At 40.6% G+C, this 19,034-nt stretch overlaps 1 protein-coding gene across 2 annotated transcripts in view; it reads left to right on the forward strand.

The window, feature by feature from the left end:
* The first annotated feature begins 2,096 nt into the window (after positions 1–2,096).
* Positions 2,097–19,034, forward strand: part of ACOT12 (acyl-CoA thioesterase 12) — a 49,430-nt gene continuing 32,492 nt past the window's right edge. The window contains exons 1-4 of one of the 2 annotated variants that reach the window (XM_082724740.1): positions 2,097–2,485; positions 10,238–10,307; positions 15,800–15,860; positions 17,982–18,083. In XM_082724740.1, the coding sequence (XP_082580866.1) occupies positions 2,359–2,485; positions 10,238–10,307; positions 15,800–15,860; positions 17,982–18,083 (360 nt within the window). In that variant the 5' untranslated portion in view covers positions 2,097–2,358. The remainder of the gene's footprint in view (positions 2,486–10,237; positions 10,308–15,799; positions 15,861–17,981; positions 18,084–19,034) is intronic. The other variant, XM_082724739.1, reaches the window with a different exon arrangement.

Genomic DNA, 19,034 nt, shown 5'->3' on the forward strand with positions numbered 1-19,034 from the left:
TGGTAACAATAAATTTTCTAAAATATCAATACATGAAGTTCAAACACGTAACCATCAGTTATTGCTGTGTAACATGTAATCTCCAAATCACAGGGCATTCAACAAGTGGCTCTGTCTCATGCATGAGTCTGCATGCCTGCTGGGTAGCTTAGCTTCTGGATGCAAATCTGCAGGTTGGCTGGGTGGTTCTGGAATAGGTGAATTCAGTATAGTACCTAGATGCTGCTGGAGAAAGCTTTCCAGGCATATCATCTTCCTGTGGCTGGGGTCACGTGTTGCTTCGGAGGACTAGGGTTGGAAGTGTTACCCTCTTACCTCCCCATGTTCCATTCCAAAGCAAGTCATGTGGCCTAGCCCAACATTAATGAATGCCCCCCATTACATTATTCGTGGACAGAATGAAAACATGTTCAACAATACTCAAATCTGCCAAAAAATGGTATTCAGAATCCTAGAGGTGTTTTCCAAAGAGGGCTGATATAAATACTATTGCTGTTATTGAAATAAGACTATAATTGCATGTAAGGACTGTATTAGAGGCAGGAGTTTTATTTTGTTTTGAAAAATCCTTTTTATGCTTCTATGCTTTTTATAAAAAACGAGCTTAGTGTTTGCCTAACAGAGCATCCAAGTTTGATTTATGCTTGTATGGGACCGAAATCTACCCACAGAGTATTCTAAAAGTTGTTAAGTCCATGTTGCCGTCATTCTCTTTCATATAACCTTCAAAAGAAGAAGCAAGGGGCACCTGGGTGGCTCAGTGGGCTAAGTGTCTGCTTTTGGCTCAGGTCGTGATTTCAGGGTCCTGGGACGGAGCCCCACATTGGGCTCTCTGCTCAGCAGGGAGCCTGCTTCCCCTCTGCTCTCTCTGCCTACTTGTGATCTCTGTCTGTCAAATAAATAAACAACAACCAAAAAATCTAAAAAAAAAAAAAAAATTTTTTTTTTTTAAAGGAGAAGCAAAATGAGAAGAATCTCCTTTCTGATATCTCTAGGCTGGGGCTTGGCAGGCTGCAGAGAGACAAAAGCTTGCTGGAGTCGATTAGATTTTGTTGTAAGCTACTCTGGGCAGTCATGATCCCTGAGTTCAACCCAGATGATCCTATTCCCTTAGCTGCCGCTATGATGTCAGTGGCAGGTCTGACAGATGGAGTCGTCTCTCCAGGCTTCCCTCTCGTCACCTGTAAAAGCTCTCCCAGGGGCAGCCAGCCCTAACAATACAGGAACTGGGAATGTATTACATACTGGAGATTTTCTGCTGTCACCATTTCCTTAATGAGAACTGCTTTGTAAAGTCACTGATTTCAGCTCTAGTAAGTGTAACAGCTTTTATGTGTTAAGAGCTAAGGATGAAAATTCTCATTTAATAGTCTAGATTTTGTCTTCTGTAAAGATGAGAGTGTCTTGGGATTTGTTAGGATCATTAATAGTGAGGTGACAGTTTCTAATCTTAAATTCTCTAGATTATAACCAAAAGATTGCCTTTCTCTGTCGAGTGACTCTAATGTGCTGGCAAACAGCAGTGTGTGTGTGTGTGTGTGTGTGTGTGTGTGTAAACCGCCCACAAAATTTAGCGTGTGTTTGGCAGAGGGGGTAATTTTGTAACAAAACGATAAATAACAAAGGATTTGGGGGAGCTATGATAACATCCTAAGAATCAAAAGGTGTATTTTGGGGGCGCCTGGGTGGTTCAGTGGGTTAAAGCCTCTGCCTTCAGCTCAGGTCATGATGCTGGGGTCCTGGGATTGAGCCCCACATCGGGCTCTCTGCTCAGCGGGGAGCCTGTCAAATAAATAAATCTTAAAAAGAAAAAACAAAACAGGTGTATTTTGAACAAGGGCTTGAGAAGTGAGAGCCCACTCTACCTGTCCGTCAACAGCCAGGTGGGGGAAAGGGTAGTCCAATACTCAAAAGCCGGCTTCTAAAGCCAAAGTCCACATTCTCTGGACAGCTTTTAACTAATCAATCCTAAACCTCCCTCCGCAGTCTTGGGACGGGTGTTAACCTCACAGCTTACTTACCAAACACCTGGATCCGCTCAGCCAGGCACGTGCTAAGAGTTGCGTCCGTGACCTCATTTCATTCTTTCCACGGTCCTCTGTCATAACCACTGCTCACCTCCCCTCACAGTAACAAACTCGGACCGTTCCCAGCTTTGCCAACCTCGGTGACCCCGGAGTTGGCTGATATCCCTGGCACCCCAGATCCCAGCTCCCCGTGCACCTGGCGGCCAGCAGGGAGCGGGATTCGGGGCAGAAGGGGCAGGCGGCGCGGGTGCCCTGCGGGGCGGGGGCGGGCTCAGCGCGGACAGAACCTGCGGGACGCGGGCGGCCCGGGGGCTTCGTTGTGGGCTGGGCCATGGAGTGCCCGGCGCCCGGGGAGGTGCGCATGAGCCAGGCCATCCGGCCCGCGCACGCCAACTCGCGCGGGGAGCTGAGCGCGGGGCAGCTGCTCAAGTGGATCGACGCCACTGCCTGCCTGGCGGGTAGGGGGCTGCCGGGGGGTGGTGCTGTGGGGCTGGAAGGGGAGCGCGAGAGGCCGGGAGGCCCGGCGGCGGGGTGCCCGGCGCCCCTGCGGTGGTGGGTGCGAGGCGCCTCGATGTGGTAGGGGGTGTCCGGGAACTGGCGCGCGGGCTTGGCTGTGGGGATGTGGGGTGGCGGGAGATCCCCAGGCCCGGGAGCCGGCCGACCCAACCCAGTGAGGGGCCCACGCTCGAGCCCCAGCCCGCACCACAGTTGCTGGAGCCGGGATTCTTTTTTTTTTTTTTTTTTTTTTAAATTTCTTTTCAGCATAACAGTATTCACTGTTTTTGCACCACACCCAGTGCTCTATGCAATCCGTGCCCTCTCCAATACCTACCACCTGGTTCCCCCAACCTACCCCCCCCCCCGCCCCTTCAAAACCCTCAGATTGTTTTTCAGAGTCCATAGTCTCTCATGGTTCACCTCCCCTTCCAATTTACCCCAACCCCCTTCTCTCTAACTCCCCATGTCCTCCATGCTTTTTGTTATGCTCCACAAATAAGTGAAACCATATGATAATTGACTCTCTCTGCTTGACTTATTTCACTCAGCATAATCTCCTCCAGTCCCGTCCATGTTGCTACAAAAGTTGAGTATTCTTGAGGAAAGAGAAAGAAGGAGAAGGTCTTTACAGTTGTGAGCCCGGGGCAGCGGGGAACTTGAAGGACTGAGCTAGTGCATCCAACATGAGAATGACCCAGACCAGTGATTCTTAAACATTTTGGCCTTAGAACTACTTTACTCCAATATATAAGTGAGGACCCAGAGAGCTTTCTGTTTATGTGGGTTACTTTTTTTGATGTTGACTATAATTTAATTCATGTAAAAAGAACAAGAATAAGCCCATGACATACTTTTGTTGAAAAAAAAAAAAAAAAACAAAACAAAACACCCTACATTTTCAACAATGATGAAAATATACTTAGAGGCATGGTACTGCCTCTAAGTGGTACTGGTTTACGTTTCTGCACCTCTCTTTAATGTCTGCTTTGAGAGGAGACTACTCACTTCTCATACTGGCTGCTGCATTCAGTTTGTGGCTACCACACCTTTATTTAAGCCTTGTCTCAGGACATTTGCACCTGCTTCTTGTTTTACTATTATGCTCTTCTTTTGGCCCTTTTTTTGTCATTATATCTCAGCTTAAATATCCTTTCCCCAGAGAGGTCTTTCTTGGCCACCTGCTTACATTTGTACCCTTTAAGCAGTTTGATCACAATGCCCCTTTTTTTCCCTTCATGCCACTCAGCAAAATCTGTAATTATTTTGTGTATGGATCTGTTGTTCACCTCTTTATTTCTTGCCTGGCTAATTAGCATGTGAACTGAAGCTAGTTCTCCAGTGCTTAGTAAGCTCTAAATAAAAACCTGCTTTTATGGATGGGTAGGTGGGTGACGGATGGGTCCAGACCTTGGAATCTCATTTCTAAAATGAAGTCAGACTTTGCATATGGCACTTAACAGACTCAGCAAATGTACATTTTGAAGGAAAATATGTTAGGATAAACTACTAGAGCTGGAAGGAACTTAAAATCATTATCTTAGGACTCTTATTTTACAGAGGACAAAAGTAAAGCACAGATGATTACAGAACCCTGCTTTTCTCACCGAGCATCAATAGGGTTTGTAATCCCCCGTGTGTAACCCACCCACAAAATTCAGTCACATATTTATGCCAATCTGCTTGTTTGTTTTCTGTTTGTTGATAGGTCTGTTTGGTTTCTGTCTTAACAGTTTTTATCAGTATTTGAGGTCGATTATAATTACATAAATAATGGAAGCATGAATATAAAATTAATTCACATCTAAGAGAAGTGTAAAAGTCATTGAGGTTGCTAATAATAATGATGCCTTTTGCCAAGGCAACTGAATATATTATGTGAATCTTGCAGTGACTTTTAGTTATCTCACTTAGTGCCTCTGTTTTGTAAAGGATAAACAGTTGGCCTCCTGCACTGCCACAAAAATTTCTTGGGAAATCCAGACCACAGATTGATTCAATTGATAACCAGTTAACTCTGATAACCAGATAACTCTGGATGAATGTTGTAGATTACTAACAATACAACATTAAAGAAACCTTTAATATACCATTGGTTTGGACACATGGAGATAACCTGTGTTCACCACCCCATGGTGAGAAGCACCACATAAGCAAGAGACATCATTTAGCCAAGGTGTAACAGAATCTGTGGCCGAGAAATGTTGCACCATAGTGCTTTCCTTTATATAATAAGGATAAAGCAAAAACTTCTTTTCCTGGCATTTTCCTGGCCAGAGTTCCTTATTGACCAACACTTTTTTACAGCCACTTACTATGATAAATAGTGATCATATAGTCATAACCCTCAAGGCACAGCCATGACTCCCAGGCACTGCTAGAATCCAAAATATCTTCTCAGTATTTTCAGAAAGATTTAATATGTTCACTATTATTTTGGCATTAAATCTCATTTCTGTCAGTAGCCCCATTTTTCTAGTTCCTTAAACCTAGAGGACTGACGTCATATCTGAGGCATCCTCCACCTTCCATATCCACTTCTTATTTTGAAATGCCACAGACTCTTATTTCCTTCTGTTTCATTTCTGAATCTTTCCCAGGATTTACTTTCTCAGGAGTGGCATGCAAGCCATCCAGTTGGACAGATGAGAAATCTAGGAGTCATCCATTCTTGATATCTCTCTCTACCTGGCTTTCCCCCCTACACATTCAACCCATGAGCCAAGTCCTGTCAATGTTACCTTCAAGGAATCACTCAAACCCACCCATTTTGCTATGCTCCCATTACCACCGCCCAGGCCAAGCTACCGTTATCCTTCATGTGAGCTTCAGCAATGACTTCTAAATTGATCTTCTCCGTTCATTCTTGTTTCCTCTCCACCCCACATCTGAAGTTCTTGAACGTGCTAATCTGATCGTATCATACCTTGTTAATCTTCCCCGTTGTCTTCCTTATTAAAGGCTGTAATTATCTAGCATGGGAAGTATCTCCTATCAGAAAAAAAAAGTTACATAGGTAACAACTATAAACTCTGGAAAAAATCATTGAATAAAATCTACTTTTGGCAACTAACAAGTGAACAAAAGCAGATTTAGAACATTTGGAAGTCAACACTTAGGAGAAGAGAATGATACTATCTAACTTTGTTTCATTTTTTTTTTTTTTAATGACTTTAAGCCTGAAGAAAGACTCCGTTTCATTGCCAACTAAATTTCTGATGGAAAACCTACAGACTTGCTTATTTGAAGAACCAGAGGATTTGGGGGAAACACAGCTACTGAAATGTGAGGAGGAAATTTCAAGAAAGGAGTGAACCAGAGAGGCAGCACCCTAAAATCTATGTTTTTTTCTCAAATCTCTGGCGAACCTTGAATTATATATGCATAAGAGAAACTCCAACCTTCCTAGATAATGCCAAAAGAACTAAAAAGGGCTATCCCAATCTCTAGGAAGACAAGAGTTTTATAGTTTGAGTTTAGTTAACTGCTTACTTGGGAAAAAAAACCAACAACAAACCAGTACTGTTCAGAGGAACATGTATGAATCCATGATTTATACAGTGTATCACTCTTAATGGCTATGATACAGTCCAAAATTACTTGATAAACAAAGAGACAGGAAAATATGATGCATTCTTTTTTCTTTTAAGATTTTATTTATTTATTTAACAGAGAGAGATCACAAGTAGACAGAGAGGCAGCCAGAGTGAGAGGGGGGAAGCAGCCTTGCCGCTGAGCAGAGAGCCCGATGTGGGGCTCAATCCCAGGACCTTGGGATCATGGCCTGAGCTGAAGGCAGAGTCTTTAATCCACTGAGCCACCCAGGCACCCCAATATGATGCATTCTTAAGTGAAAAGATAATGGAGATCAATCTCTAGATGACCCACGTGCTAGAATTTAGGCTTCTGGGGTTATGTAGCAGCTATTGTAACTGTGCTTGAAGATGTAATGAAAATTATGGTCTAAAGAATGAAAAGATAGTAGTAGAGAAATGGAAACGAAAAAAAGAACCAAGGGGCACTTGGGTGTAACATACTTGTCATTGGGGCCCCAAAAGAGAGGAGAAAAATATGAAGCATAAAACAAATATTTAAAGAAATAATAGCTGAAATTTTCCCACATGTGTTGAAAGACATACGTTTACAGATTGAAGAAGATCACAGGCTACCAAGCAAGATGAATACTAAAAAACTCACATCTGAGTACATCACAGGCAAACTATGATGAAAAGAAAATCTCGAAAGCAGGCAGAGAAAAACACTATGCTATACCTAGGAGAATGACGCTTAGAATTACTTCTGACATTATCAGAAACATTGGAGTCCAGAAGACGTTGGAACAATATCTTTAATAATAATTATAAAAGTGTCAACCAAGAACTTCAAGGCCCTGTGCATAGTCTATTCTCAACCAACCCTTCAGCTCTCCTTCTTGCTTTCTGCATTTTTTCCCCAAAGATTTTATTATTTATTAGAGTGCATGCTCAAGTGGGGAGAGAGAAGGACAGAGGGAGAGGGAAAGAGAGACTCTCAAGAGACTCCATGATGATTGTGGAGCCCAAGTCAGGGCTCAATCTCATGACCCTGAGATTATGACCTGTGTTGAAATCAAGAGTCAGGTGCTTAACCAACTGAGCCACCCAGGCACCCCTCTTGCTTTCTGCATTTTATCTTCAAAGACTTTGATCAGGATCTTTGTATATGGTGTTCCCTCTGCTCATTGTGTTCACCTTTTTTCTGTTCTTCCTCCCCAACACATCTATTTCCGTCTTAATCATCTTTCAGATCTCTGCTGAAGCATCCCCTCCAGGTGCATCTTCCTGTCATCCCATCTATGCCCGGTTTCTCTGTTACGACTCCCATAAAAACCATGTTTTCCTCAGGGCACTTAATTCATTTTGTTATTACTTGTTCATTTTATTAATCCCTGGCTTCTCCACTAGACTCTGAGAACAGAGATCATGGCTGTTATATATTGCCAGCCCCTTACATAGATGCTAGCATATCACGGATCTTTAGTCAACATTTGTTAAAGAAATGAATGAAAGGAGATACCACCACTTTAATCAATCATCATCTCATACCTGGATCACAACCATTTAGCTAGTCTGCTACTATTCCCAGCTTGTCTCAGCTTCTCCACAAAATCAGTAATAGCTTTAGAGTTTCTCCACTTTTATTGGTGAAGAAGGACAGTCATTGTATGGAGGAGAGTCAAAATAAAAAATCAAGAGCAAGTTCGTCCTATTGAACTTATAGATGACACACTTGTAAACAAAATAAAAGAACTGCATAGAAACACACATAAAAATTGTGGTCCTATGTTGGTTCCCCATAGTTTTGTTTTCTGTTTTTAATTTAATGACCCTTAAAAGTCTATAGTGTAAACTGTAAATTGAGCCTCTGAAACCCATATCTAGCTAAGCACTTCTCTGAAGAGTGTTCCTTGACTGCTCTTTTCTGAGAGTTCCTATTGCTTCTGTAGTCAAATCTACTATGTAGAACAATGGAGTTGATATTTCTAAGCCTAAATTTCCTCATTTGTAAAGGTAAACTAAAAATGGTACCAACCTAATGTAATTGACATCCATAAATACACAACTTAGTGCCTGGTCAATAATACATGTTTGATAAATGGTAACTATTATTATGATAATGTTTGTTCATGATCCCAATCTATTTTAATGCTATATATTATATATATATATATAACATAAATTATAATATGACATATAAATTATATATAGTGCTATATATAGTGACAAAATTATATGTATTTATATATATATATATATATATATATAATAGATGCTTGATATATATAATAAAAATTTAGCCTTGCTGATTATTGCCCTTTAGTTATCATTTAAATCTTTCAAAATTGGTCACTTAGGTTGACATATGTGGTAATGGTTTCTTAACAAGAATAGTTTCGAAGAAGAACATCCTGTTCTTCTTCTTTAGAAGAAGGAACATCCTGTTCCTTCATGTCAGGTAAGTGGGATGAATGTTCTTTAGGTACTCCTTAGTTTATGTTTTATAGCACATATTTGCAAGGATCCAGTAGTTCTCTGAAAATCTTAAGCTTCAAAAGGGCACCAGCTATGGCTGGCTCTCTAATTGCCCCCAAGTAGACTTGGTAAAAGATGGGACCGACTCAGCTCAGTATCTGGAAATCAATAAGGATTTAATCATTAAGGACTTAATTCCTGTTAAATCAGGAATTTAACAGGTGTTTGATACACTGAATTCAGTTGAGCCCAAGTTGAGTATTTCTGAAGTCTGATACTTTTACATTCCCTACCTCTCACTGAACTTAATAGCTGGGAATCCAATCTTCCACTCTCCATCCCTCATACACAGAGTGCTGCTATGATTACCTTTTGATAACTCAGTTTGCATTATGTGCATGTTTGGAAAAACAGTTTCTTATTTCCAACTGGTAAAACCAAAATTCCAGTTTTCTGCAAATGACATTATATGACAGAGTGTACTAAATACCTGCTTTCTGGAGTATTTTCTTGCCTCTTTTTATCTCGCATGGTCAGGTATTACTGCAGTTAAAGTATCCACATGAAGAAGACAATGTCCACGCAATTTACCATCTCTTCCATCTCTTCCATCATGTGGAAGCAGGAGCAATGTCTCCAAAATTGGGGTTAGAAGTTCCTAAAAAGCCAGCACAATCTCTTTGGATTTTAACTATTCATCAAAATCAGATTCTGGCAGAAGCACATGTCCACATTTTCCTGAAGAGAATAAGTTCTGGCTTTTTTTTATATTAAAAAAAAAATTGGGAGCCTGGGTGGCTCAGTTGGTTAAGCCACTGCCTTCAGCTCAGGTCATGATCCCAGGGTCCTGGGATTGAGTCCTGCATCAGGCTCCTTACTTGGCAGGGAGCCTGCTTCTCTCTCTGCCTCTGCCTGCCACTCTCCCTGCTTGTGTGCTCGCTCACTTGCTCTCTCTCTCTCTCTCTGACAATTAAATAATAAAATCTTTAAAAAAACATAAAACAAAGTCAATAATCCAAAAAAACCCACTTTAACAGATTAAATGCAGACATGGAATATGGACATAGCTAGGGTTTCTTCCTTAATCTCTTTCCACCCTATTTAATACTGTCCTCTCCAACATAATTAATACATACTGAATTTGATAATAATGAACAATAAACATTGACTAAATACCTCGTATGTGCCAAATATTTCTCTGACACCCAGCTGCTCTCTGATTTGGAGTATGATTTCAGGATCTCCATACTGTTCAGTGCTTATACATGTTAACTGGTCAAAATATAAGCAGCTTCTGGTTATGTGGGATAATGGATACAGCTTTAATGCATTGTTTTTAAAACAAAAGGAGGGTAGTATCTGTCAAAATATTTGAAGTTGGCACCAACGAACTAAAATTACTATTTCAATCGCTAGATATACTAGGTATCGGTATTGAATTTCAAATCAAAGACAGTGTAAGTTAAAACTTAGAAGAAAGTACAGTCATTTCAATGCAATAGAAACACAACTTAAGAGCTGAAGAACTGTTACTGACCCAGGTCTCCCCCAAGTGTGTACTCCCCCAAGTACCCAGAGTGGTACTTAACCTGAACCAGAGATGAGCTACTAGAATAAGTCCATTTAGTTTTTATTTCTTTTCCCTTGTGCTGAAATGTTTAAACGTAACTATTGATGCAGCCCATTTTCATCTGTTTTTTGAAGCTGAAAAACATGCCGGGGTTTCCTGTGTTACAGCCTCAGTGGATGACATACAGTTTGAGGAGATGGCAAGGTAGGTGGTATCACTCTACCACACCTGTCTCCCACCCTTATTGGCTCATTTACAACATATTTGTGGCACCTGTGCTCATTTATTTGGCGTCAGTGATCCAGTTTGTTAATAAAATCAGTAACAGTTGACCTCGTGTAAATCAGTGGAATAGTAATTGCAGGACCTACTTTTAGTAAAGACTTTTAAGTATAAATTCACAGTCCTGATTTCGTGGAGAAATAGCTCTCTACAAAAATACATTCTGGTTTGAGACAGAGCAGGATTTCCGAAAGCTGCCTCGTAATGGCTTTTTCCTTGACTAGAAGAATAATTAATGATAATAAGCAGGTCTGTGATGGTGAATTTCATCATTAGGTTGTTGGTAAACATTGATTCATCTTGAGTACAGATGTTAAATTAGGAAGAACATATTATGTGAGGGAGCTTGTATGTGCTTTACCATCTCTTACTGCAGAAAATTTCAAGATTAACGAAGGTTTCAAACATACACGGAAGTAGAGATTGGAATAGTGAATCCCCACGGACCATCACCCAACTACAATAATGACCAACTGAGGGACACTCTTGTTTTATTAGCTTCCCCACCACGCACCTGAATGACTTTGAAGGAAATCTCAGGCATCATCTGTGAATATTTCATTATATATTTCTATATGATAAGAGCTCTTTTAGGAAACATAATAACGTAATCACAGCACCATTAACAAAAATCGATATTCCCAGTGGTCTCCAAAAATGTTTTTTTTTTAATTAAACAATTGATTTCTTGAATCACGTTTCAGTATGGTTGATAAGCCTTTTCACATAACATTTTCTCTTCTTTCATTTCCCTTAGTTTATTTATTAAAGAAACCTGGTAAATTGTCCTAGAGAGTTTACCACATTTTGTATTTGCTCATTGTATCCCCGTTTAAGATGTTCACCCATTCTTTGTATTTCTTGTAAAATGATAGTTACGTCTAAAAATTGATTTGATGAAGTTTTGATGTTTTGGTAAAGCCAGTTCTTATCAAGAGCACATAATGTCTGATGAGCATTACCTAGAACATTATTTCATTAGTTACTGATAAAATGGTGATATGCCAACCCTATCATTTCGTCTTCATTTATTTTCTCAAATATTTGCTTAGAGAGACCATTTGTCTCATTAATTACTTGGCTATCCTTAAGCAAAATTTGTCCGGGAAAGACAGGTGTAATTCTTTTCCTTTATATAATATCATCATAAGCTCATGGACTTTAACATAGTTGATACATTTCAGTTTGGGTGTGGTTATTCTTATGGATACTTAAATTGCCTTGTCTTTGAAGAGTGGGAGCTTCTTCAATCTGGCTCCTAAGTTCTTTGGACATAACCCCAAAGTTAGAAGTCTTCAGTAACTCCTTTACTTTCTGGTTTGACAGGGTGGGCTCACCTTTTACAAAACTTAGAGTCGTACATTTCTTCCAAAGAAATAGTAAAAAAAAAAAAAGTAAGTAGAGATCACAATGTGGGCAGAAAATGTACTCATTTATAAAGGGTTGGTCAGTATTTCTAGGTTTTTTCCAGGGGACAGAATTAAGAATGATTTGTTTTTCAAAGGGTTTATTCTAATACCTGTAATAAATTGGATTGTATGGTTTTACTTAATTTCTTGGATTTTATGTTTGTATCTCTGTTTTTTGTTTTTGTTTTTCCCTGAATATCTTTATCCTTGAAGACATGAACATAACTAACAAGGAAAAGGAAGAGAGAAGGCCATCTGTTTCTCGTCTTGGGTGGTTCTTAAAGACCGTGGGGGTAGTTGCCACGGTTTTCAAGCCCTGAATAGTCTTGTCCAGTGAGATGCTCAGCCTGTCTCTCCAGGCTTACTCTTACATTTATCTATTTGACATTTATTTATTTAGAGACAAACAAAATTAAGTTTAATAAAATCACGTGCATGAAGAAATTATTTCTTCAAAACTGACACAGAAGAAATATTTGGCTTGAATTAGAATCACAGACATGGCAAGACCTTTATAGATCAACCCAACCTTCTTTTTTGTACCAAGGAGAAACTGAGGCATAATGCTCTGAGAAAACTAGGGGATTGAGGGTGCTTTGACCTGGATCTTCTTAAGCTTAATCCAGTGCTTTCCCTGACCCACTTCTGTGGGGTTTTTTTGAATACGTTTAAAATTTTTATTGAACACTTCCCAGTTGTTCTCAGAGGCAGCTGGAGTGTCACTGTTAGATCTCTGGACATTCTAGAGTCTTATAAAAGCAGATAAAGTTCCAATGACTAAGCTCACACACTAGCAATGGGATTTTTCCCTGAAGGAGAAAAAAATTACATGGGTTTGTATCTCGATAAAATTACAATTACTATGAATCCAAACTTGTTTAAGACTAGATAGAAGCACCATTATTAAATTTAGGAATGCCAATGGTGTATTGTGATAAAATATCTATTATATATTTTCCAAACTTAAATTCTATAAACTAGACTTAACTAATGACCTCATCAGTGAAATGTGGGTTGCCATTTTGCTCCATTTTGCACAAATTTGTGTTTCTGTAATCAGAAAGGATTTGTGGCCACTAACATCATGGAAAGGGGCCTTTTTTTTTTTTTTTAACATGAGACCTGAACCATAAAAAGAGAGAAGTGAAAGCTACATATAGAAAACCATATAATTTGGTTATCCAATTTAAAAATATCCAATATTTTTAAAATTCTCAGATATTCATTGCCTATACAAAAAGTACTACTCTGTACTCCGTAGGATATATGAATGATTATGGTACAATTTTGGAGTATAGCAGTCACTAAGCCTGGTGAGAGGCAGACAGATACATAATCATCAGAATAGAAAGCATGACAGGATGCAGGCCTAGAGTGAAATAGAAACTCCATTTTCTGGGGTAGTTTAAAAAGGTGCATGTTTTGACTGTAGAATCAATGAGAGGGGTGGCATTTAATGTGTGCCTCAAACGAGGTATAGATTTTCATCTGGTGAATAGGAGAAGGACTTCACATAATGAGGTATGTGCAAGAATCCAAGCATGAGGCTGAGAAGGAGCAGAAAGTGCTCGGGAAGAACCTGGTCTACAGAGAGGTGAGGCTCCAGCAAGAGACTGGGGCCAGATAACAGAAGACCTTGAATGCCATGCTGTGCAACTGGTTTTCTTGAGTTGAAATTCTGGTCATTCCATCCACCTGACATTCAGCACTGAGAGTTTCATTTGGTGGACAACCAGATTCTTTGGAATTCCCTTACCTTTATTTATTTCTATTTTTTAAAAAAGAGTTATTTGTGAGAGAGAGAGACAGAGACACCACACGAGGGAAGGGCAGAGGAGGGAGAAGGAGAGAGAGAATCCCAAGCAAACTCCCCACTGAGCATGGGGTTCCACACGGGGCTCAAAGAGGGGTTCGACCCCATGACCTTGAGTTCATGACCTGAGCTGAAACCAAGAGTCAGACCCTCAACCGACTGAGCCACCCAGGTGCCCCTGGAATTTCCCTACTTTTAAAGGCAGGACAGTGCTCACAGAAGAGACAAAAGTGGCCTGTGCTTCCCCCTCTTCAACTGTGACTGACAAGCATAAAATTTAGTAGTTGATGAGTACAAAGTACTGTTGTAGCTTTGGAGAGGGACTCTAACTCTGCCTGGCACTATTACTGTGAATCTGTCCTAGAAAGTTGACTGAACAGAGCTAGGAAGGTTACAAGGAAGATATACAAGGGAAAAAACAAAATTGATTTGGGTTTGTGTGTGCTCCATGTGAGGATTAAGATAAATTGGGTGGTGTGTGTGGAGGTAGCTAACACTGAGACTAGTAGAGCCTCCATGACTATTAGTAGAATCTGTTGAGAAAAATTTGGAAATAGGGCTTTGAGTTTCAAGAATGAGGTCCCGGCTAAAGATGTAGATTTGAGAATCATTTCTATAAAGATGACAGGATCATGGACAAGAACAAGGTCTTCTAGAAAGAAAGTGAAGTGAGAATAGGACAAAGGACAGAAATTTAGGAGATGTCTACACTGAAGGGATGGGTTAAGGAAGAGAAATCAGTGAAGGAAACCGAGATAGAAAAGAGGACACTGTTTTGGAATGCAAGAGAAGAGAAAGCTTCCTGAAGAAAGGCATTAAATGAGGTGAGATGTTGGATTTAGCTGTTAGGAAGTGACTGTGGAAGGATCAGAAGTGAGATGTGGAGGCAATAGCTAGATTTGAGGGGCTGACAAGTGAGTGGGAAATGAAACGCTCACACTTCGGCCCCTGGAAAAATCATCTTCTTTGAAGACCCATCTCAAATGTCACCTCTCCTTTGACTCCTTTCCCAAGTTTTGTATCCCAAGATACAAAAGCATCTATAAGAAGAGGCTAATTCATGAATTAGCCTCTTCTTAGCCTCTTCTTATAGATGCTTTTGTATTACTCAAGCCTTTCTTTTTCAAGAAGTTTCATAGCATTGCCCTTCATCTGTCTATGGACTGTGTCCCAGGTAAAGACTGGTCTCCTTGCGGTCAGCAACCGTATCTTGCTCACCACTGTATCCTGAGGTCTTAGCTCAGTGCCAGGACTAGTTGTAACTCAGTAAACATTTCCTAAATGCATGAGTTAGAAAAAGAAAGCAGTATTTTAGGAGAAGAGAAAAGATGGTGAGATAAAATAGGGTCGAGAGAAAGATGTTTAGAAAGAAGCAGCCTTGAGCATTTTCATAGACTGTTAAGAAGTCAGGGAAGGGGCAGAGATTGAGGAAAAGAGAAGAGAGCTAAGCCGGTGGTGGGAGGGAGGACGGATCAGGAGGGGGTGGGTCAAGGGCACAGGTACAGAAAGCGGTCTGGAAGAGACCTGGCTTTCTTCCTCTGAAACAGAAGAGTAAGAAGAAGAAAATGGAGAGTGTAGTTTAACTTTGAAAGCAAGGGAGAAACATTGAGCAGGCTTACAGTGGGTGGACCCTTAAGGTAAAAGGGACAGGAGGTAACTGGGGAGCCAGAACCCAAAAGGTCTGAAACAGTTTCAGATGGTATGACCAGGAGTCCTATAGTCGTGGAGAGCGAATGGATCCTCCGGCCGCCCTGAGGGTTTGTGTAAACCTGGTGAAGCTGATCCGTTGGCCGCTTGCTCATTTGTATCCCATTTATTTGTGAACAAACATTTAAAAATAAGTATCATTGTACAGGTTGGCTTGTGTGTTTGTTTTAACTTCTCTCAAGGAAACAGCTGTGATATAATCCAAGTATCTGTTGCAGATTTTGGAAGTCGTTTTGCGCACCGTTTTGCAAAGGCCCTTTTCTGTTTGAATAGAAGTAGTCAGCGAACACACAGGTGGCTTACAGTGACTGGCGTCTGTTTTTACAGCTGCCTTTTTCTGTTATCATTAACCTGAGGTTTCATGTATGAACATTATCAGCATGACACAGGGGACTGCTCTATGGCACGTCCATTTAGGTGAATCATTTAAGTCTGAGATGAGCTGTGCTAGGATTACTAAAGTCCCTCCTTCTCTTTTTAACTAGAGTTGGACAAGTTATAACCATCAAAGCAAAAGTTACCAGAGCTTTCAGCACAAGCATGGAGGTAAGTGACCGCATTTCTCCTGACTACGGGTGCCCATCTCTTCAGAGGACAGAGGAGGAGTTCTGGAATAATTTGGAGTGAGATTCTGAATTTCAGAAGGTCCTTGAATCTGTGGTCAGGTTTATAGGTAAGTAATAAGGGCCTTGTGTTTCCCAGTCGACTCTGCTACCAAAATTCAGTGTGATGCCATGCACTATTTGCACGAGAAGGGTACACAGAAAGTAAACGTACAAGGGAGAAGGGCACTCTCTTGGTTCTTTGCAAAGTATGGGTTTTATTTCTTGATTATTCTGACTCTCCTTGTTCTCCGTCTCTTCACCTTCTCCTGGAAACCAGCCCCATAATTAGTTAGTTTTTGAAAGGAAGAGTAACTGAAGTGAGAAGGGAAGTTTGGAAGCTTTCTCTACTACATCCACTTGGTTTTGATTTCTTTACTATAGTTGTGATAGCAACATTTTCAGAGGCTTTTGGAATCGCTGTCCAGGAAAGGAGTAGCAGGAAAGGAGTTACTGGATCTGATATTGCAACTTCGAGGTTGGTTAGTACCAGTCCCTTTGATCTCTGGTCACAGAAGACAGGAAGGGATTACATTTATTGGTTGAGCCCACAGTAACAGAGTTCCCACAGACTAGGGGGCTTAACCAACAGAAATGTATCATGTCACAGATCTAGAAGCTTGAAGTCCTAAATCAAGGTGTCAGTAGGGTTGACTCTTTCTGAGGACTATGCAAGAGAATGTGCTCAGGGCTCTCCCCGGGCTTCTGGTGATTTGCTGATGCCTTTGCCATCAGCCCCATCTCTGCCTTCCTCTTTGCCATGAGAACACCATGGTGTTGTGTCTGTATCCAAATTCCCCCTTTTTATAAGGACATCAGCACATGGGATCAGGAGCCTCTCTACTCTGGCTCATCATAACCAGTTATATCTGAACCACCTTGCTTCCAAAGTAAGGTCACATTATAAGGTGCTGGATTTGGTGGGGGACACCATTCAACCCATACTGCTCTTCAATAGAACTGTTTGGCAGTAACCTTCCCTACGGTGATGGCTTTACCCTAGTATCCATATGAACAGGACACAAAACACTTGAAATCAGAAGAGAAATGTTTGTGTTAAAAAACAGCTCTCTCAGGGTTCCTGGGTGGCTCTGTGGGTTAAGGCCTCTGCCTTCTGCTCAGGTCATGATCCCAGGGTCTTGGGATGGAGCCCCACATTGGGCTCTTTGCTCAGCAGGGAGCCTGCTTCCTCCTCTCTCTCTGCCTACTTGTGATCTCTGTCAAATAAATAAATAAATAATCTTAAAAAACAAAAAACAAAAAAACCAGCTCTCTCAGCACTAATTAGGATGGTGCTTTCTCAGCTGTGAGCTCTGACGTTTGCCCCACGGTAGCCACTGGGCTTGGCCTCTCTCCTGAGGGCTAGTGCTCTTCTTTATATTCAACCCAAACACGGATAACAGCTCCTTTTCCTCTGTCCTCTTCCTTTTATTCTCGGACACAAGCTAAAGTTTCCACAGGAAAAAGCTACAGATAACACGATGCCATTTTGTCCACGTGGACTTGGTTATGAAACCGAAAGACTAAAGATTTTAAAAAGTTGTGGCCCATCTCTCCAACAGTCTACAAGGTGTTCATGAGTATCTTGTTTTCAAAAGCATATTCAGTAACAACGGGATTAGAAAATGCTTGTCAGATAATGCCGGTTTTTAAAATTACAGTATGAAACTATGAATGCAGTATGTGACTTTATGTGTGTCTTTATATACATATACATAAAACTGGAAGAAAATTCACCTAAACATCAGTAATTATTAGTCTGGGTGGTGGGATTGCTAATAATACTTGCTCTGGATAATGAGATTACATTTTTATCTATTTTTATGTTTACCAAAGTTACCATGGAGATGGTAAATACATATTTTTCTATAATCAGAAAAAAAGTTATTTTTTAATTTTATGGAACATCACTGAGTGAACAGTGTTGCTTAAAAATAAATTAAAATGCTGATTTTATTCAAAAACAAAAGAATGATGAATTACATCACGGAATCTTGATTGCTGCAATCTTGTGTGTTATCTGGATGGCTGGACGTTTACTGATTTATTTTTCTTTTCGTTTTAGATCAGCATCAAGGTCGTAGTCCAGGACATGTTGACTGGTATTGAGAAACTTGTCAGTGTGGCTTTCTCTACCTTTGTAGCCAAACCAGTTGGAGAAGAAAAGGTAAATTTTCTCTGTGAAGGAATGTCTAGCTTGTTACTCAGGGACATGTTAACGGTTGCATCAGAATTATTATGGACAAAAAGATCTTTCTTCTTACTGTGACATATGCTTTCCCAAGATTTGTCATCCACCCCTATTTCTGTAAAATAATTCTGTGTGGTAAGAGAGTATTAACGGACTTTAGATAAAGGGAGATAGATATAGCCAGTCGGTAAAAAAGGAAAAAAATACTGTTTTAAATGATCTGAAGGGTCTGTCATTTCTCAAAAATAGTGTTCACTGGTTTTGTTCTTTTCTTTTGTGGTTACATAACTCAAAATTGAGTTAAAATAATTTTTCTTAAAAGCAAGAGTGATGTAGTAAGCCGTTGCGTGTTGTGGTCCAATTGTCTGTTTCTTCCTGAAGGAAGAATGTCAGAAAGGCTAAACGAAGTTTCAGGGAGTATAGAATAAAAACAGCCTTCGAATAAATATGTTGTTCTGATACGTGTGCCCTGGGGGCTTGCCTGGCCATTGGCCAAGAGCAGCTTGTCTGTAGTCTCCTGGGAATTTACTCATTATGGTTTCTTGGCTTTCCTTTTTGGGATCAGGGTATCTGGGAGAGTATGCACATTTAGTCTAAGCAATTTTAAATGCAATCATCCAATTAGGAATTTAAATCTTTCAATGCAAGGACCACTCCAGAGGTGGGCACGGTGGCTTCTTTCTCCTAGTTCTACTTTGAAGGGACAAGGAGGTCTTCTCACTCTACAAAAGCGTTCTTCCTCAGACTGTCTCCAACTCTAGAGCTGGGACAAAGCCATGTTTTCTGTGTTCCCAGCAAAGCAGCACTCACTCCCAAGCTACTCCTCACCTGGGCCAGCAGGCAAAGAGATGGATGGGTGTGAGTTAATCTGCCCTATGCCTGGGTGGTAGATGTCCCTGCAGACTTTTGTGCCCCAGGACACATCTC

The sequence above is a fragment of the Mustela nivalis genome (assembly GCF_964662115.1).
Source record: "Mustela nivalis genome assembly, chromosome: 3".
Taxonomy (NCBI): domain Eukaryota; kingdom Metazoa; phylum Chordata; class Mammalia; order Carnivora; family Mustelidae; genus Mustela; species Mustela nivalis.